Here is a 21,616-nt window from a genome sequence, read left to right on the forward strand (position 1 = left end):
AGCACACACAAAAGGCCAACCCAAAGGCCAATCACAAGGCCTCTTACTGATAATAAACCAAGCTCAAATCAGCCTGCAACAAAGCTGTGTGGACAAATAATAGTTTGTGGGTGTCGTGAAACAAGTCTGCAGTGGCATTCTGTCTGTGAGAGCTGTTTACACGGAGAACATCTGGATAAAGCCTGAGGTCACTGAGGCTGTTCACATTACTAACACTCCATAAAAGGTCTTTCCCACAGCCAGCTTTTGAGTCTGGTGTGTATGACCTTGCTACATAGCCAATAGACATTCACTTCAACACTTGAACTTATTATGGTTCATTTCATATTCACAATGCTTCTCCTTATACATCCGAAATTAGTGTTCATTTGCAAAAAGCTAGAGTGAATATAAAAACTTACGTATTACGTTTGAGTGTGACAAGTGACGCAAGTTTGACGTATATGGTTCACTTTAATCTTTACATTATTCAACATAGGTAATATAAGCAATAAGTGTTCAATACACATCTATAGGTCAGAAGAAACCATACTGTACGATCAATACTTGGTGTGAGTTAGTGCTCTAGAACAGAAACAGGTACAGTACACCGAACAAACTGTACAGTTATAATCATACCAACTGTCTACCCTACAGTTCACTAATTTACACACAGCAGGATGGTAGAATTACAGTAATCTAGCAGATGCACATTCTTGATCATTAATACACCAGCGAGGAACTTGCATGTAAAGAACAAACACAATAGGCATTACTAAAAGGAACAAAAATGTCCCTTAAATCTGGAATATTCTTATACATGTATGTAAATTGTCTACCAAGCACAAAATAATGATTTGGCACAATCTTTAGAGTAGTAATACATCTGCAAAGGGAAAGAGCAACCAATGAAAGGACGTCCTAATCTGAGCAACAAATGTAACCATGCATGAAGTAAGGCAACCTACTGCAGAATTGACTTTAGATATAAAAATATTCAGCATATGCGGTGATATCTATTTCCTGCACCAACCGTTGTCGGTTTTGAGTCGCCTGACAGCAAACAGACCGAGAGGGAGTTGTGAGCGGACGTTGTTATTTTGTAGCAGAGGGTTCCTGTTACTTTTGGCCCGCATGAGTTTACTGCGCCAGTGGTGCTCTTATGCTACAGCGAAGCCTAAGCGTGAACGTTAACAGGAAAATAGATGTATCAAATTCCTTTGTTGTACTTTTTAAACTACGGATATCATATCGTGGGTTGTTATTTTTCTTGTATTTTACATTCAGATTATTTTTTCCCATATATAAACCTGTATACATGGGTGCAACACTGCTTTACAAATCCTTTGTTTTAATGAGGGTCACCAAAGGTTTGTCATCTGGACTGTAGTCTTCATAGTTGATTGGAGTGGCGTCGTACATGGCAGGCCGAGACTTCTTGCCAAATCTGCAAGGAAAACAACAAAATTAATGGTGGGTTGAATGTAATCATGCGGTCATAGAGGCAATTATGGTCATTTGATGCTTCATTTCCAGTTTCTAGTTATATGGGGCTTAAAAGTCTTTTCGGACTGGTTTTGTTTGCTAAATTGCAATGACTGGCCTGGCATGGCGAATGGAAGCGATGGCGTTGCTGAATTCGCTGTCAATGCTGCGGCAGTTGTAAAACTCCTGGTAGGCGTGTCGTGAAGAGCCCTGGTACTCGATGCGGCTAATGCGACAGATGCCCACGATGAGGATGATGAGCATGAGGACAAAGGCCACACACAAGGCGCCAATGATGATGTAGAGGGAGTGGCGGGGCATGTTAGTCAGAGTTTCCTCCGAGTGAGGCGGCTTCCATTGCAGGTCTGCAACACACGCACACACACTGATTCAACTTCTGGTTTTTTTTTTTTTGTTAGTTGCGTAAGAAGTATTTTTGGCAGGCTGACTTACGGATCTCACAGCCTGGCCCCACCCATCCGGGGTGACAGCGGCAGGTGTAGCCATGCGATTGGTCAATACAAGTTCCGCCGTGATGACACGGGTTGCTCTCACACTCGTCGATGTCGACCTCACATCGCTCTCCTGGATGGGAAAATTGTATTCAGATTTGTGTGACTTTTTTTTTCGCGGAAACTGGTGATTTTCTTTTCTTAGGTAATCACATAATGCAGGGTACACAGACTGAAAATTGTGCCAACCTTGAGCAATCTTTTTTTTATTGGGGGACATTGAAGATTTTACTGGATGCTAAGGAGCATTAACACTGTTTACTTTCATCTCATTCTGTTTATTGACTGAATTTAATCAGCCCTATGATAGTGGCATCATTCCAAGAGTTTGAAAAAGGATTAAATGGAAACAATAATTACACTACAATCAATTTATTCATCCATCAATATTCTGCTTCAGTAGTTTCCTAAGTAATATTTTTCGGTTCAGTAATTTTGAGCTTTTCGGATGTAGCTTATGACAAATTGTGTGTATTAACTTGCCACAGTGTAAATTCTTAAGAAATGACATTTTTCCTACTGAAATTGAGTGGCTTGGTTGGAAAAGATTTCTCTAGTGCTTGATTCAAATTTTCCTGATAAAAAAAAAAAACTGTGACATTAAAAATGAATTAAAAAAAAAATAAAAAATATGTGCACAAAATTCTAATTGCAGGATAGAAAACACTCCTTCACCATTAAATAGTTATGAAATGCATTTTTCTTAACTGCTTCTGGATGAACAACTAATAAGCTAATGGAGTGCACTTGAAACTGCAACATAAAATGTCCTTTTGCTCTATCTTAATAAAGAAGGTGCGCTGGCAACCACTTGCAATACTCACAAATGTACTCCTTACATATTTGTTTTCACGTGCTAGCACACCAACCAGTAGCAGCACTAACCTGTGTATCCAGGTGGGCAGGTACAAGAAGCATTCAATCCTGCACTCTCGCAATGACCTCCATTGAGGCAGCGCATTTTCAGACAGGGGTCCTTGTAAATTTCACAGTGTCTGCCTTCACAAACACACAAATAAAGATTTAGTGTGCCTCTTTTAATGGAATTAAATCAATCGTGTGTAATGGCATACCTTCAAACTGTGGTGTGCAGGCACACTCGTAGGCATTGATGAGGTCCCGGCAGGTGGCATAGTTCTGGCAGGGCGCGGACAGACACTCATTGTACTCCTCCTCACAGTACAAGCCATGGTAGCCTTAATAGAACACAGCATAATATTTATCGTCTTTGATTGTGTTAATCACAAATTTAAGCATTTCAAAAAAGCAGAAAATGTTCCCTAAAAGTCTAAAAACCTGCCCAGATGAAGATAAACATATTTTCAGGGAAGGGGGTGTATTAACGAGGGGCACAGTTAGGGCCTCTTGAGTCGTTTCAGCAAAATGTCAGCAAAATGTCAGTCGGCTTTTTAAAAACTTCTGCTGTCGCTGGGGAAGCTCGGGGGCTGCATGTCATTACCTGATAGATTGCAGGAAGCATGAGGATGGATCCTTCCACATATCAGACATCAGATGTGTGCGTGTGTGCATACGTGTACATGTGTACTGGCATCCTTGTGTATTGACCGTGATGTTTTGCATGCTTTTGAATATTTGATTGCATTTGACTACAGAGCCACAATTCGGCTCAACCAGCAAATAGTCACATCCAAAGAATTACCACACACACAAAAAAAGTGAATGCATGTGACACTGAGACGGCATCTCACCTGGCACACAAAGACACCTGTAACTGTTGCCCGCGCTGCGACACACTCCATGGGCACACGGGTTCAAAGCACAGAAATTCACCAACTGGGCACAGGTAGGGCCGGTGAAACCTGACGTGCAGCTGCAGCCAAAACCCAGAGGGCTGGGGCCCTGAGGGAAGCAGGTTCCATTGTTGTGGCAAGGCCGAGAAGCACACGGATCCACCTTCTGCTCACATGTGGGCCCCTGAAATCCTGGTCGGGATAAAATTCTCTTTATTTGTTTATTATTAAGACCAGGATAGATGCTGTCACATGATTATGTCTTGATGCTAAAAAAGATTGCAAGAAAAAAAAGGCTTTGACAAACAAGAATTTGACACGTACTGTATAGTTAATATAAAGACATCAGATCAAATTTCATCTTGGTCATCAACTGAATGTCAAAGTGAGGATCGATTGGTGTAACATGCACAATCAATATTTTCCAATCATGCGACTCTTTGCACCAAGGAGCAATTGTGTTGTGTGATTTATGGTGAAGTAAATCCTGAAACTGGCATCTGTGAAGTGAACATTTCATTGCGCTAATGAAGCGATTCCTCATCTATTGATTAGTAAAGTCTGTAATTTCCGTAATGTTGGAAGATATTTATCACCCACCAAAACAAAGAGAAGAAGAAAAGTTGTACTAGGTTCATCTTGTTTTTTCTTTTTCAATTACTTCTCTGGTTCTTCTATATCAAACAAATTTGTTTTAGGTTCATTTACCTGACATGTTTCGGCGGAATCTTCCGCCTTCATCAGAGTCATATATCTGATGAAGGCGGAAGATTCCGCCGAAACATGTCAGGTAAATGAACCTAAAACAAATTTGTTTGATATAGAAGAACCAGAGAAGTAGGAGAAGAAGAAAAATTGCAGCATCCCAACTAAGCTCCTTATATCGGGGCTGTCACCGTAAGCTCCATCCTTCTGCTTTTTCTTTGCTTGTCAAACGATTGTCCTTGCTCTCTTTTCTCACACCCCCTCCCTCCTCCTCCACATACAAAATCTCTTGAATAAAATGCATCTTTCTTTCTTCCTTTTACCCTCTTTGTTCCAAGTGAGATGTTTTCTCATCACCTTGACATCCAGTTCGTTGAATATGATCTGAAAAATCCATATATAGCATGCAGACTATCGCCGTGTCTTCCTGCTGCTGGCAGTCGAACCGGCCTACATTAAAGGAAGTTAACAGTTTAAATATAGCAGACCCATTTACTCCCCCGCCCGTCTGGTTCCGACCAGAGGCATCATCATCATCAGAGAAATGACACACATTTTGTCCTCTGGTCTTGTGTGTTAGAAGGAAGGAGGCGCAGACAAATACATTACGAATGGTACAGAAAAAAATCCATCACTCTGAATGAATTTAACTAATTACCGGTCGGTAAAATAAAGAATTGGTGATGTGTGCGTGAGTTACAGTACATCTCCAGCACATGTAAATTAACTTTCAAAGATAAAGATGTATTTTCTCTTTGCAGGAGAGAGCCTTCTTTCTCAGAGCAGCAACATGAATTAATCATCCTTTTTTGTTCTGACTTTTATTTCCAGCAGCTTGAGGTTGTTGGTGAAGGGCAATTAAGCGTTCGTTTTGGCACTAAAGCAACTTGGGGTCGTAATGAAACCGTTTTAAATGGTCGCTGTCATTTCACGTCTTATTACGTAGTCAATTTTAATGCATCTTGCATCTCATTCTAGAGTCGAGCGTTAATCACTTAATCACAGTGTGTTCTTGAGAATTGCTGTTTCGGCAAAAGTTTTGCAGTCGCAGATTTCCTCAGACAGTCTGATGCAGGTCATCAAGGGTACGAAAGGATGGAAGACGGAGTTTTAAATTAAGTATCTCAGTGGCACATGCAGCACGTACTAGCTGGGAACTGCAGAGACTTAAAATAATAATAATAATAATAATAATAATAATAATAATAATAATAATAATAATAATAATAATAATAATAATAATAATAATAATAATAATAATAATAATAATAATAATAATAATAATAATATAATCTGCTTGTGGATACACTAAATGCTGTGTTGTTTACACCCTACTGAGTATCTTTCCCCCCAAAAAGTTTTGTTTTCTTTCTGTAGCAGGACTCAAACTGTGACCCTGCGGTTCCAAAACCCAAGTCCTATCAGATCAGTTAGCACCTTTCTACCATTTTATGGCTCACTGAACATTTGTGCATTCAACACGGCAGCTTACCTTCAGGACAGAAGCACCTGGGCCCAGCCAGGCTGCTGGAGCAGGTGGCTCCATTCTCACAGGGATGAGAGAGGCAGTGATTCACCAGCGATTGGCAGCATTCACCCTCATAACCTAATAGACACACAGTCTGGTCAACAATTTACTACCAGCCTTGAAAATATATTTGTCTATACCAGTCATTGTGAATCAACACGGGGAGAACCTGGTTTTAAAGACTGGTTTATAAAACTCAGTCATGGTGGATTTACAATTTTTTTTTTTTTCAAAAATGCATTTCAATGAGCAGCAATTTTATGATATTTTTTCTAGTCGCGGGTTGTTCCCTTTAAAGTTTTAAGTTGTAATATCACCAATCACCTCTAGATGGTAATCATTTAGTTCTCATACAGCAATCAGCAATGTGAATAGGCCTAATATAAGTCGTATTAGCACAGCCTTATTTTTTAAATTATATTTCAATCATGGTCCATTTTTCATACAATACAGGTCTCTCTTTTTGGTCATAGAGATTTCTCATTCTTGTACACACAAGCATGCACCCACCTGATTGACAGGAACATGTGAAGTTGTGTCCTTGGCCACCCTGCCTAACATCAGTGCAGGTGGCATTGTTACGACAAGGGCGGTGATGACAGGCATCAAATTCCTCACAGAAGATTCCTGTGTAGCTGTCATCACACTCGCAAAAGAAGGTGCTCTGCAAACATATGCAGTCATACATTGGAAGGAAATTACAGGAGACATATCATGTAGGGGCGGCTCGGTGGAGCACTGGTTAGCACGTCCGCCTCGCAGTTAGGAAGGGGCGGGTTCGATTCCACCTCCGGCCCTCCCTGTGTGGAGTTTGCATGTTCTCCCCGGGCCCGCGTGGGTTTTTTCCGGGCACTCCGGTTTCCTCCCACATCCCAAAAAGATGCTTGGTAGGCCGATTGAAGACTCCAAATTGTCCCTAGGTATGAGTGCGAGTGCGGGTGGTTGTTTGTCTCTGTGTGCCCTGCGATTGGCTGGCAACCGGTTTAGGGTGTCCCCCGCCTACTGCCCGATGACGGCTGGGATAGGCTCCAGCGCGCCCGCGACCCCCGTGGGGACTAAGCGGTTCAGAAAATGGATGGATGGATGACTTATTTCTTGGGGAGAATTTTTCTTATGCAGCTCCATGTCTTACCTCAGAAGGCTGTGTGACACATTTGCCTTTGCCCGAGCACTGGGGGTCACTAAAGCTGCTGCCAGGCTCCACACAACTGCTAGCTTTCACCGTCAGGTTGAGACGCAAGGTGACCTCTGGTGCTGTGGGGGAATCCACCTGGATCACACCTACCGAGCGGGAAATCCTGTTACATACGTGCATACTACATAGAAATTGTCGGAGCATGTTTAATAAACAAAAGGTAAAATGGCCGTGCATCATTCAGTTTTTCTGAATGTGGCCCACAGTAGGAAAAAATTTGGACACTCATGATCTATAGACCCCTCCCCCTTCCATTAAGGAGACCAGAATAGAGCGTGCTTTATCTCTCTCAAAGCATTTAAGTAGAAGACACATCTTACAGTATCTTCAATCACAACTGACAGCCACTCAGGCACGAGGATAAAAATAGTCCACATCAATGGACTTTTTCGAACCAATCAGCTGTGATAACGTATGTGATGCGATCTCCAACCAATCAGAGCGTAGTGATGCTCCCTTCTGATTTAACGATTGCCGACCCCGGATGACTGTGTTGAAAGTGTACAGTCACAGCAAATCGCTCTAACGGACAAATTGAAACACAATGAGGTGAGAGCAAAATGCAATGTCAGTGCACATCACTCTTTGCTGACTTTGCACATATTTTTCCACTCAACATGACGTGCATGAGTCATACTTCGATGATGCACATTTGAATTGGTATTAAAGCATTATTTCAGCCATTTGCAAATGCCTCCTCCATCCAGCCGACGCCGTGTCCCTGCTTTTTTCTCAAATCAAATCACGTATTCATTTTTGTCCTTTCACTTGACCTTCAGTCTTGCCCTCCCCCTATTAATTATGCATCCTCCTTCATTTAAGTCCCTGTACGTTGTCTGTCAGGCATGGCTAAAGTTAAGGTGAAGCAAAAATAGATTCTTACTGAGGAAGTAGTTTTGTCCCAGAGGCAAGGCATGGTCAGGGACCACCAGCCCATTTGAGGCTTGCAAGAACCACATTTTAGAGCCATTTGTAAAAGAAGAACGCAGGAAGCCTTCTTCATTCACACGCCACAGCACCGGAGCTCCACCAGCATTCACCACCAGCCTGGGGAAAGGTTTGGAGGAGATTTAGAAAAGGAAATAGTTCGGGTCCATCTAAAAATGTGACACAATTACCGTAATTTTCGGACCAAAAGTCGCACCGGAGTATAAATTGCACCAGCTATAAAATGCCCAAAAAAGTGAAAAAAAAAACATATATATGTATATAAGTCGCTCCTGAGTATAAGTCGCCCCCCCCACCCAAACTATGAAAAAAAAACGCGACTTATAGTCCGGAAATTACGGTAAATAATATCAGAATTTACTCGAATAGGTTGAGTGAAGAGCAAGGACTGTCACTCTCTAAAAACTAATCCAACTGGAACTGCAGTGAACCGCTTTGTATAAAAACAAAGTTATTTCAGCTGATTAGCTCTCACTTCATAGCGCCCAGTCTCATGGACTGACTCACTATCTGTAATGAGGGGCAACATCAAGGACGTCTTCTCATCTCCTTGACTCTTCGGTATAAATCATTGACCTTACTCGTGGGAACGTAACGCTGTTCATGGGCATGCATGCTGAGAAGATAGAATATACTCTCAAATGACTAATACGGCTCAACATCCAAAGTTGAATACAAAGTATGACAGTGAGTCATTCCAAGCTCATATTGTTGCCATCATAAAATCTGCCGTGCAATGTCTGCAATCTATCATCCATCTATGTATATAACAGTTAATTAATAAGTTTGATGGAGCAGTTTGGATTTGAAAATACAAGGAAAAAAACTACTTGAAGGCACGCTTACTTCACAGCCGTTTCCTCTGGTACCTCCAGAGATAAAGTCAGCGTTGCTGTCAACTCACACAGCTCTGGGCTCACGCAGTGGAGACCCTCAGTCACCTAAATCACAAACATGACCACATCAGGTTGTGTTGATGAAGCTTAAAGTGAACAACAAGTCCAATTGCAGTTTTCTCACCCTGTCGGGCTCCCACAGCACCACCACAAGCCGCTGGCCAGTTTTGTGTTGCCATGGCGGCAGGGTGGGTGGTGGTGATGTTGTGCTGGGGGACACGCTGGTTGGGTGTGGGGGCTGAGTGGCGGCTGAAGTTGTGGAGGTGACAGGGGTGGCGAGTTCAGGTGCTGATGGGGAGACAGGTTCCCATTCATCCCCGGCCAGCACGATTTGATCGCACTTCGGCCCCTCGTAGCCTTCGCTACATTCACAGGTGTAAGTCGGCTCCCCCTCCTCTTCGCCATTGTGCAGGCTGCAGTTTCCATGGAGACAGGGACTGCTGGAACACGGGTCTGTGAAGAACTGAAATGAGAGGGAATAAATAGATGAAGGAAAACTGTTGGCGAGAGACAATGAAAACATCATCTTCAGCTTTGACACTTTATCTACCAGCCTGTATGTAATTGGTTAGTTTTCAAATTAAAAGTTCAAATACTATTATCGTAGGTTGACGGCAAAAATGATCCATAAACATAGATAACAAGAATCCTGGCGGTCCAGTCTGTCACAGATTATTATCCACTGATTTTATCAAGCTACTGTTTCTTTTAGATTGTTTTCCTTTCGTCTGTCCTGTTCACCTATAGTTGATGTTGTTTCCATAATAATAGAAAATTAATGGATAAATAAAGCCATGTTGTTATCTATTGATTCCCATCAATTACTCTTTTTGTTTTCTGTTGATTTCAATGCTGGTGTTTGATTGTTTGTGCTGTCCAAATATATAATAACAGTATTTTCTGTCTGAATCAAAAGTTATGAACACACACATGCAGAAATGAGATGAGATGCTTACTGACAGCCATCATGCTGGCTCCCCTCATCAATATTTAAGGACATTTGAAGGAAAATATTCTTGCATGGATGGTGAAGGTCAAAGAAGACAAAGCACCACTTACAAAGATGCCTGACAGGACGGTGCCTTTCTTTCTAGGGCTTAAAGGATCTGAAACTGTGGTCTCCTAAATTTCTGTGGATGATTTGAATACAGAACAGATTTAATCCCACCACCAGATAAACAAAGTGTCTTCCTGGGGAGAGACTGAACAGACGGATGGTAATGATGCTTGAACTATGTCCCCTGGCAACTGTACAGAAGATTTTGAAATATTTATTTCTATTTCTTTATGTGGATGTGTGTGGTGTGAATTTTAAAAAGTTATTTACTTTTTACCACATGTGGCGTTATTAGCATCAGATAAAAGGCGATGTGAAGCCAACCTTGTTATCCCTCTTGTGGAATGTTCAAAATAAATTAATGAGGGTGAGTAAAAAAATGAACATAATGTTTCCACAAACGAAAAAATAAATATTTTTAATGTACCACATAACATGTTTTTTCTAATACTAATTTTTGCTGTTATTGTTGCATTTGCTGCTTTAAAACCAAAAATTCCCTCGTTGTAAGAGAATTACAGTATTATTCATAGAAACTGTAGCTTCAAGAAGCTATCTGCCCAAAATGGTAATTTAATAATATTTATATGGTGCTATTGTGCAACTGCTGTTTGTTTTGGTGCTTGTGTATTTACAAAACGATTGCTGCTCAGTACTCTCTGACTATAGCTCACTGCCACAAGCGCCACCAAATTGATTTTTCAACAACCGATAATGACAGATATGAACCTCTTTGTGTTTATTCCCGATGGAGCAACAATAGGAGGAATTAGATACTCAGAAGGAAAGTTAATTGCTTCACAATGTTGAGTGTGAGCTGTCCCGAGGAAAGGAGTGGAAATGGAGTGTAAATACCGAATTTAATTTAGAGGCATATTTGTGTTGGTGTATGGACACTAAAACAATTTAAAAAAATTAAATGGCACTTTCCCATAAGAACGCATGTAATGAAATCAAAATATGCTTTAATATTAAATGATATAATGTTCAAATGTTTACTGTCCAAATAAAGCATGTATTCTAAAGTTTGTGTTTGGGGTGAGAACTTAATGAAAACAACATTTTAATTGGTAATTTCCTTAAGTGCCCAACTAACTCAAAGAATGACAAAAGTTACAGATGAAGCTCCATACAAGATTTATTTCTGATATTAAAAAAACTGTATAAAAGCAAAAATATTTATAAAATGTGTTAGGTGAAGAAAAAAAAGTGTCCGGCCAACATGACAATGACATTATATGATATTTCAATTATCAAGCTAAATTATCAGATTAATGAGCCAGTTCCAAGATGTGCTGCCTGAGGTGGGAATGTGGAAATGTGCCAATATGTTTGATTTAATAAATGATCAAATAGCGTCATATTATGCTATACACTTAAATCACGTCTGACCGTAATTATTTGACAAAAATCAATAGAGCCAGCAATCACATGCCAAGGTGAGTCCTGCATATAGTGATGCTTAGTGAGGTCCATGAACATTTTCTGCAGGTTACCTTAAACTGTTCTACACCTCCATTATTCCAACCAAGTTGCCATAGATACAGACCAAGTGGGAACAATTGGCCCACAGCACAACAGGCAATGTGTTGTTATCCCGCCCTCATCCCATCTGCTTCCGGTAATGTTTGCCAGAGTCCCATCATGCAGTGAAAAGAGATATATGTTATACAAGCCATGCTTTTCGTCATCTGGGATTACAACTCTGCCTCCTTCTCTCAAAGTGTCAACAGACAGCAGCCATGACACCTGATAATAATAATAATAATAATAATAATAATAATAATAATAATAATAATAATAATAATAATAATAATAATAATAATAATAATAATAATAATAATAATAATAATAATAGAGTAACACAATATCCTGTGATGGTTTATACTTGGTGATGAAAGTATAAAATGTAAAATCAAAATGAATGTTTTTCTAATAATAATAATAATAACAGTAATGCTAATTAAGTATGTGCCAGGAAAAATGTCAAATCATACACCCAAAAAATAGCACTAGAATGAAATTATTCTCATGAATATGCTGTAATTACATAATCAGTCAATGAGGCATTTGTTAGATTATGTTAATTAAACTTTCATGCTGCTGGTAGTAATTTACATCTGAAATGCGCACTGCATAATGAGTTCTCTGTAATTCAACTGAAACAAAATATTTTATTCATTATGGTGCCAAAATCGCTCTCAGAATTAATCCTTTAGACGTCATTTGCGCTCTTATGAGGTTTAAGGCCTGGATGTGAAGTGGTGAAAACAAAGCAGGTTAAAGCAAAGCTACACGGAAGCAAGATCTGAGCCACATTGCTAATCAAGTTAAACGTGTACCGTGTCTTGCTAACAACTAAAAACGTTGCATATATATTGTTTAATTTGAATCTATAAAATTTCAATGAAATCCTACAATTCAGTTGATCAATGCAAATTATTATAATTCGACAATTTAAATTTGATTTATGCAATTAAAATTTGTTTCTCGATGCAATTATTTAAGTTTAGTAAAATAAATGTTGAGCTGAATTCAAATGAGAGTGGAATTGTGGTCCACGGGTTAAGATAATGGATGAATTTGAATGATTCCTTTTCTCATTCATCTTTATCAATGTGGAAACTGTGAAGTGAACTTCTCCAAAGGAAATATATTCCGTTTCATTTTTCTTCCGTATTTTGAGTTACGGTAATGTATTGTTTTGAAGGTTTGCCATTCCGGCAATATCCTGACAGTATATCAGGTCCACATTCATATTAAAATGATTTATTATGTCTGTCAGTTAGAAAGGCGCCCAGCAATAAATGCCTCGTGATGCAGTGCCATCGCTTTTGTCGACACACACTCTGCTTCATCACTCGATTTACCCAACTTCTATCTCAGACGTGAGTTGATGACTGACTCCTTATAGTGGCTAGACGCATATTCATAGAAGTATTGGGTACTAGATTGTACTGGCATCTACAATAAAAACAAAACAACTCACGCATAAAAATGAGTGATTCGGGTTCTATTAAAAAAAAGTACACATTGCTTATAAGAGTACGTAATTGATATTGACATTGTTGACATATAGTACTAGATAGTCAAACCATTTCCTATGTCATAAATTTTAATTTCTGGTTTGAAGTGTTGTATTAAACTTGTCATCTTTGGTACCCTCGTGTGGTGGCATCTAATTAAAAGGCTGACTTGATGAGTTAATCCGATGCTGAGCTGAATTCACGTGAGATTTGCTAATGCTTTGCGTAAAAAAAAGTTCGTAGGCCATGTTTTTCCACATAATTGTGGTTGGAATTCAAATTAGTATCTCATGCTTTCTTTTTTTCACCACTCAGAAAGATGCACCAATAAACAGCCTTGATTCAGATATTATGACTAGATATTAAATGACTAGATATTAAATATTATGACTAGATATTAAATTCAATCCAATACAATAAATAACTATTGAGGCTCAAACTGACTGCCATACACAAAGGTTTCCAATCCTTTTTTTTAACTGTTCCTCCTTAATCTGCAATCACGTACTTTATATTCATCCATGTTGCGGTACCAAAACGTGACACAGTGCAGTGCTTATGCAAAAGAGAAACTTTTTGCCTGCAAGCCTTTTCATGTCTGTTTCTATTTCAAGTCTATTTCTGCACATCAAAGCATCCATCATCGGTTTGCTCGCAAACTCCTTTGCCCCCTAGCCCGGTGGCTCCAAGGCTTTTTCAAAATATGCTTCCCTGCAGCCCACATAAACATTGCACGGCACCTTGATAGCTTTCAATCTTCCCTCAAAGCGTGAATAAATGTTAATGAGGCGGCAGTGGAGCAATAAGAGGAACCAACATGCTTGAGAAGTCCTTTCTAGTGTCTTTGAATGTGTCATTCATAATTTAGCGCACAGCCGGAGGACGCTTAAAGTCCTCCAGCGAGGTCCCCGTGCTGTCATCGAGCAAACAGCCAATAAACCAGTGTGATTGCCAGACTTTGTCTATCACAACTAACACACCGCTATGTCAAATGCTCAACTTGACACAGGAGCATTGAGAGGAGATAATGAGAAGTGGAGGAGGGAGGCAAGAAGAGGTGTTACGAGCTATTTATAACCTCATAAGAGCTTGGAGCTGCTGACCGCCATCACTTCCGGAGAGATTTGGACAAACTTGTCAGTTACATTCACGGCAACAAACACGGTTCTGTTTGAGCTCGCTCTCAAAGTGGCTGCAGATTAATACGGTGGTGCTCCATCTCCCAGACGCAGCCTTGTCACATTATGGTGACAGCTCATCTGTCCAAATGATGCATCTATTTTCTACAGTGAAGACACACAGTGACTGCGCCATTTTGTTTGTTTTGGGTGTGTTATAGCCGAGCCACTAATATTATCACTGTTGCAATGGAGATAACAAACTCGACACATATCCGCTAAGTGCTACAAAAACCTACGCGTGAGATCCAATATGTTCTATTAAACTGCATTAACGTCCAAGCAGTTCATTTTGTGTCGCTTTGGGCAAGTATATCCTGAATTAGTTGCCAATTGCCTTTGCTGGCCTAATTTGTAACAGCCAAGTTCGACTAGCAAAAAAAAAACGGTCTGCAGCGATTTAGCAGTTTGCAGACGTTGAGTCTTTTTTTTTTAATTATTGTGTTTTGTTATGTTATTTTTGTGGTTGTTAGCACATCACACACTGGCTACAAAATAGACATGGCATCTGTAAAGTTGAAGTACTAATCCCGCTAAATGTCTCATGTTCCCGATAAAGTATTACGGGTGAATTAAAAAGATGAAATTAGACTAAGGGACAAACTTAGAAGCCGCTCATAAAAGAGGATTTTTAACGCCTGCTGCTGACATGATGCGCTGGCTCAATGTGTTTTCCTATCTTTTTCACATGTTTGCATTATGGCATGCAGATCAAAAACAATCCTTCACCGGCTAAAAATGGCTCTTAAGCTGTTCCTGCTGCCACTTTGAGTTAGTTTCAGACACACACTGGGGGAGTGCAACATCCTGTTCCACCTTTGTCAGACAAAACGTAATAAGGCCCATTTCCTCTTTCTGGAGCGGCTCATTAAGTGGCCAGGTTAGCACAGGGAGGCCACTCTGCAAATGCAACAATCATTTAAGGAAAACTGCTCCATAAAAAAAAAACAAGCAGACTTGCTGACCAGCCAGTGAGTTAAATATATCATTGTTTGTGTCCGACACAAGGGAACACGGCATTATCTAACACTTCCTGCTCAGTGTTATGTACTCCACACCTGTTAATCTTTTTGGCTCCGAGTTCGTCATCACTCTGTTGCCATGGAGATCTTGGAAGGGGAATAGAGGCATGGTGTTCCAAATTGGACCTCATATTGAGAGAGGGCACTGGACATGTAATGTGACTGCCCCCAATGGCTTTGTGACTGATGAGGTGCTAAATGTTGTTAAAGGTCAATGCAGAGGATTTTTTTTTGGGGGGGAGGTGCTACACAAAGATAGACTTACAACAGTCTTAATAATGTCATTAAATTGATATGCCTCCAAAATGTGGTATCTGGAATTAATTCCGTCGGATAAAGATAGAGCTATTTCTAAAATGACACCTTAGTAGCAACTGCGTAGTTGTCTCCAGTGGGTTCGTTCTCAGATTCACAGCTTGTCTGCTGAGTCGATTTTACAATGTATTACTTTAAAGAAGCCAACTAGGAGACAAGCCAGCGCTCTTTGGGATGTTTGTGTACTGCCATGTGTCCCAAATATCTCTTTGCTGCAGACAATAAATGCTAGTTAAATCCTTCAAATCCCTTTTGGACCAACAGAGCAGCTCCAGTAGAGAGCCGAGCGACGAATTGTCGTCAGCCTCGGGCGCTGCTGCAGACGCAACGATTAGCTCGTATTAACATTAACGTGGGAAGAAGTCTGCTGGGGGTTGGAAATATCATGGTGGCAGAGATCCAGTATGGATTACTATTTTAAAAAAAAGCCATCCATCCACGCACATTACAATCATCAAACCAACTCCTTCTCTTCTTGAACTCCTTAGACATCAAAAAGCCAGCCGATGTGTAAAATGTAAATCATCATCTACAAGCTCAATCCACTATAAAGTGAACACATACAGCAGTGCAACAGTAATGAGAGCTCAAAGCGTCTCCTCCTTAAATTTTAATGCTCCACCAAAGGTACTGGTGACTATAAACAACTCTCTCATTCATTGCACCAACACTCACTGATAACAGCTTTGCCTCACTTTGCTTATAGAATAAAGAAAACCACTCCACAAAATGGACGCCCATGCACAAAGCTCTGCATCGGTCTATAAATGTCACAAAATGACATCACTTTTTTTCTATTAGACTTCAATTAATGAAGCCCCTCATCTGAGTTTAACACATCTGTTGCCACTACATAGCACAGAAACACTGCAACCATGGCCATTTTTTTTGCTAGTCCTATCTTTTTAATTACTGTATATATAACAGTGTTTGCTCTTTGACCTATTTTGTGAGTGTTGGGGGGAGGTTTAGCGAGAAGCAAACACCAAAGGAAAATCCCCTTGTTAAAAGAAGTGAACATTCCCGCAGAGTTGGGCACAGTATACAGTATTTTTCTTATTCTACAGTTTTACTCCACTCGCTAACAAGCAAGAGAGTTTCAAAGAGACCACAAGGACTGAGCTTCACTTAATTGGACACAGCTCGATGTTCTCCAGCACGCACAAATGCACACAGACACACACACACATGCAATTAAGACATATCTTCAGGACTTAGCTTTGTTTACTACAAGATTCTCATCAGGATGAGGATGAAATGTTACCATAGAAGTAGCCAATCTAATGGTAAACAGTAGAAAATAAAAGAAAAAAAATATGATAGTGAAGCATAATGTTTATTTGTTGGACCACTGACGAATGATCTGATCATTCAAGTACACTTAATACTCGCCTTAAATACTTTAAGTGCCGGTGTTCTGTTTACGAGAACATTTCCTTAAATAGCAGCACTTCTGAAGTTGTTAATAATTAACAATGTAACTCGAGAAAAAAAGTGCAACCTATAGTGATGATGTGGCCAAATGGTACATAAATCCACCTCTCTGTTGCCCTCTCAGCAAGACACCCAGAAATATGAATTCTCAGATGAGTTAATGAGATATTAATGAGATTAAATGTGACTTTAAATAGTGGCATGGCTCTCATAATGAAAAATGACTGAGGGAAGTTTTAACAGCTTCCTGTAATAGATTCTTGATTGACAGCTGTTATGTCGTCAGAAAAGCTATCATGTCATTTTAATAATTAATATAGTAGAGACTGAGGCGAAGACCGAGGTCATTCAAACAGGAAAGATGTTGAAAGGTCTGACGACAAACCAAAAAGAAAGCAAAACGCATTCAAATTGATCTTTTGACACTCAACAAAGCAGTCAAAGGATTTACAAAATGACAGCTGCAAGGTTTTGAGTGACTGCAGACTTTTTTCATGTTGAATTCTGATTTGTTTATTCTATTCGCCATCTGTCATTATTTAATTATCTTGCTATTTTGTTTCTTTTCCCCATTTTGGCTCTCTTCTCATCCTCCCGCATTGAACCGTCCATCAAGAAGAGGAAGAGAGGATGCAAAGCAGTAGCAAGCTCTTCCAATCAGGTCATTCAGCAAATCTCAATTGACTGCTGTTCCAGTTTCCATGGTGAAGGAATAAGCAGCGGGATGAAAAGAAAGAAGGGGGGGGGGGGGAGCAAAAATCAATGATTCCCCTTGAGCTCAACTTGAGTGAGGTTTGTGTTGGCCATGAGCTCAAGAGCAATAAAAGCGGGATAGATTTTGTTGCACCATGTTACAGTAGCGGTCAACATGGGCCCGCCCACTTGCTTTATGGGACAATACTTTTACAGGTGGAGTGTCAAAGGTTTTTCATCTTGACTCCCAGGTCACATGCACTCATGTAAAGACTTTTGGGCCCAATATTTTCATTTCATATTTTCGATCTATGTCTAAAAATGAATTACAATGAATCTTTCATATCTAATTTTTTTGCGTTTGAACGGTGGTTGTCTATCTTTTTAGTCCATGTAACACTTAAAAAATAAAATACAAAAGCTCTTCTAGTACCGCCATAATGACCAACATTACAATTTACTAATGTTTAAGGACCAGCTATTATTAAAAAAAAAAAAAAAAGGCGAGGTTTAATTCAACTAACTTTCATTTTCGTTAACAGTCGCAAAAGTGAAGTGCTTAAATATAGGAAAATAAAAACTGTGCTGTAATTATGATTCATTTGAAATTTCCTTTGTTGCAGAGAAGCAGGCCGCAAACCTGCAACTGCTTCTATTCTGAGAAATGAAACCAGGACGGCACGGCAGGCACTTGTCATTGGCTCTTTTGTTAAATGCACAATTTTGCAGGTATCAGGCTAGACAAGCATGTGGCTAGCTTTTAAGAAATAAAGATGTTCCACGGGTTAGATGAAAGAAATCCGTGGGGGCTTATGGCTGCCACCTGTTGGTGAGTCGGTTAAAGTTCATCTATTCACCTTGCAGCTTTCCTTTAAATTGTCAGTCACGCTACAGCAGACTCATTTATCCTCTGAGCTGATGAGTGGGTGCTCGCTTTGGCCTCGGCATGACTCATAGATGCAGCTGACCCAACACCACTGTACTGAGCTTACTGCAGCCGTGGTTTGCTCATTGTGAGCTCAAGCGAACAGCAGCAATTCAAAAGAGGAGACGGCTATGTTTTGACAACTGCGGCGGATCATTCAGGGGTAAGAGCACTTCAATGGCAGCGGGTCCACTCTTGGCCAGTACTGTCATTCACAATCGCCTTGTAAGTGACAGGTGGACAATTTCAGGATTAGTCATTTACTCTTGGACCTTGAACAGAGTTGGATAGAAAACCACTTTAAATGAGGCTGTATTTCTTTATATGGTGGGGAACACAAGGCTATCATCTATTCATATCGTCTGGATTTTCTTTAAATGCATTAAGAAATGAAATTGAAAAAAGGTACAATCTTGTATAAAAGATCCAGTCTTGCTTCACTAACAAAAGGTTTGCACAATCCAAAATAACAACCCCGTCACCCTCATGCAAAGGGCTCATTCAAAGACGGAATGAAACTGCTGAATAGTGAACCAACATTAAGTGCAAGAACTCATTTTGTGCATTTTTCGCAAAAATCAACTCGCTCAAGATTTGAATAGTTTTGCCCCGCTTGTCATTCCAAATCACTGAATTATTAGGTTTGTTCACTATTTTATTGGGCAGTACAAATCTCCTGTGCAAGCGCAACTAAGCATGTCTGCCATCTAGTGGTGACTAGTGATATTACAACTTAAAACTATACATAAAACCTGCTTGTTACCCATCCTTGAGCTAGAGTGTCCCTTTGACCTTAACATAATAATCCTACATATTGGCAGATTATTATAAGACTTCTAATTCTACTCACGATGTAAAACCTATAATTAATCTCTGAATCTATTTGAAACAATTCGAACCACTGCGTACAGTGATGCAATGCAATTTGTTTCTCCGCACACGCGCGTGGACACAAAAACAATTTAAGTGAGCGTGTGTGCTAGCGCTCTTCCCTCCTGTTGCCACAGCAACGCAGCCCTTGCCTCCACATCTCAGTAATGGCACCATGCTCCCACTATAAAAAGCTATCCCTTCTATAGTTTGCCAGCAAATTTTGCTTTTGTTAATCACAGATTAAGGGACACACATCCCCACAATACAATACGTACTAGCATCTGGTTCAAAATAGTACATTTATGCTTGGGGCTAAAGTGTGCATTTGTAATAGTGCAAGTGATATGCTTCATATTTTATATCAACTAAACATCTTTAAGAAAGGAAGGAGTCACGAGGTTTTGATCAGACCTGATGTTGACTTTAAATTTCGTGGTGAATGAATTTCTTTTTTTTCCTTTGGACAGAAAATCTGCAGCTTTTTTCCCCTTTTTACAAATATTATATTCCACATTTTTTCCACTCCAAATTCCTTCTTAAATGAACAGTTGAGCACTGAAAGATTTGCTTGTCATTTCTAACTACTCCTACATTTCAGTTTGTTGTACCGATTGTAGTATTATAATGAGATAATAAAAAATAAAAAAAACATTTATATAATTTGCCACAATTTTAATGGCGCTCTAAGGGAAACCGATGATGAAATTGAGTTTGACACCGCTGCTGATTACTTTAACCTCTGGGGAGCAGGACATGATCCCCAAATGAGAAATGTAGGATGATTCTGTTTTCTACACCCAAAATATCAGCTTTCTTCCTGTCCCTAAAAATGAAAACAAGTTAAGGACTGACCTCACAGTTACGTCCAGTGAAGCCCTGACCACACGTACAGGTGTACTCCCAGGTGTCCTCTGGGCTGGCCAGGCAGAATCCCTCGTTGAGACAGGGTTGACCTTCGCAGGGGTCCGGCCGAGGCGCGAGCCGGGTCGGCGTGGGCTCAGCCGGGGCAGGGGTGTCCGGGACCAGCTGGAACGGGGAGGGGACGGCGCCGATGCCGCAGTTGAGGAGCGAAGGGAGCAGGAGAAGGAGGGACAAGGGATGCGCGATGCTCAAGCTCATCCTGATGCTCGTACTTGTCTGTTTTGGCTCTGCAGATCGTGGCTCACTGCCAGAATGTGGAGTCTCTGCTGGGCTCAGGCAAGCAACACTGAAAGCCGTCTGACTGGGACGGTTGGGATGCAGGAGGAGAACAGAAGGCGCGAGAGGGTGGGCGCTTTGCTCTGTACGGTGTCTTAGGCAGTGACGACATGAGCACCCACACTCACACCCCGCCTCCCCTTGTACACACTCCCTCTCTTGGCAGTCATAGTGATGCTGTCCTCTTATCAACTGCAGCCTCTGATTGGAGGTGGCCTTCCAAGGAGGCTGAGGAGACAAAGGAAGATAACAGTATTACTTTAAAGGAGGAGAAGGATGAGAGGGGCAACAGGGGCATGCGGTGACCTTTGGAGGAGCAGATGCTCAAAGTAAAAAAAAAAAAAGATGCACGTGTAACTGATGGCATACCTTGGGTTTAAACCCACATCAGCACTTGACTGCCAGCAAAATGTCAGCACCATCAGAGAACATATAAACATGCAGTTTGAGCTGTAATTTAACAGAAACAATTTACAATATAACTCATTGGACTATTTGTGCAAGACTGAAATGACAAAACCTTAATCTTGAACAGGCTGAATGAATTGTTTGTTCACGATCAATCTTACATTGGACCAGAAGAAACCACGTCATTGTAACTCACCTCATACTTGTTTTAGATGGTGTAGAATGCTTATTGGCGATGGGAAAGTGAAACTTCAATTTTTGTTCTTGAAGCAGTTGTATATCTTGACTCATTTAAATGGCACAAAATTGGCCTGAAAGATTTGTCATTTCTTAAACAGCTTTAAAACAGCGATTTTACAAATGCAGTGGGTCAGATAAAAGGAAATACTTTGCACAACCCTAGTTAAAATAATTGAAATGGGATGCATTTTTTGAGAAACTAATCATGCACATTTGGCAAAATATCCATTAGATTTGGTGCCAATGCGT

General features: G+C 40.3%; 1 protein-coding gene and 1 long non-coding RNA gene across 2 annotated transcripts; one reads left to right on the forward strand and one right to left on the reverse strand.

Moving 5' to 3' along the window:
• Positions 1–433: 433 nt before the first annotated feature.
• On the reverse strand, positions 434–20,941 carry dner (delta/notch-like EGF repeat containing). Its single transcript, XM_061281112.1, has 13 exons — positions 20,375–20,941; positions 9,124–9,462; positions 8,950–9,044; positions 8,039–8,202; positions 7,093–7,241; positions 6,471–6,624; positions 5,925–6,038; positions 3,686–3,919; positions 3,050–3,172; positions 2,862–2,975; positions 1,918–2,049; positions 1,583–1,829; positions 434–1,426 (listed from the first exon to the last, which is right to left on the reverse strand). The coding sequence occupies exons 1-13, from the start codon at positions 20,639–20,641 to the stop codon at positions 1,315–1,317; spliced, it is 2,244 nt and encodes a 747-aa protein (XP_061137096.1). The 5' UTR covers positions 20,642–20,941; the 3' UTR covers positions 434–1,314.
• On the forward strand, positions 18,649–21,444 carry LOC133155642 (uncharacterized). The gene is made up of 2 exons (XR_009714705.1): positions 18,649–18,812; positions 20,677–21,444. It is a non-coding gene; the product is annotated as an uncharacterized LOC133155642 (long non-coding RNA).
• Positions 21,445–21,616: the final 172 nt, after the last annotated feature.

Source organism: Syngnathus typhle, linkage group LG6 (genome assembly GCF_033458585.1).
Source record: "Syngnathus typhle isolate RoL2023-S1 ecotype Sweden linkage group LG6, RoL_Styp_1.0, whole genome shotgun sequence".
Taxonomy (NCBI): Eukaryota; Metazoa; Chordata; class Actinopteri; order Syngnathiformes; family Syngnathidae; genus Syngnathus; species Syngnathus typhle.

Coding starts and splice junctions, on each gene's coding strand:
- dner (XM_061281112.1), bottom strand. CDS start 20,641: ATGAGCTTGAGCATCGCGCATCCCTTGTCCCTCCTTCTCCTGCTCCCT. Junction 6,039..6,470: donor CACATGTTCCTGTCAATCAG/GTGGGTGCATGC, acceptor TGTGTCTATTAG/GTTATGAGGGTGAATGCTGC. Junction 2,050..2,861: donor CTGCCCACCTGGATACACAG/GTTAGTGCTGCT, acceptor TTTCCCATCCAG/GAGAGCGATGTGAGGTCGAC.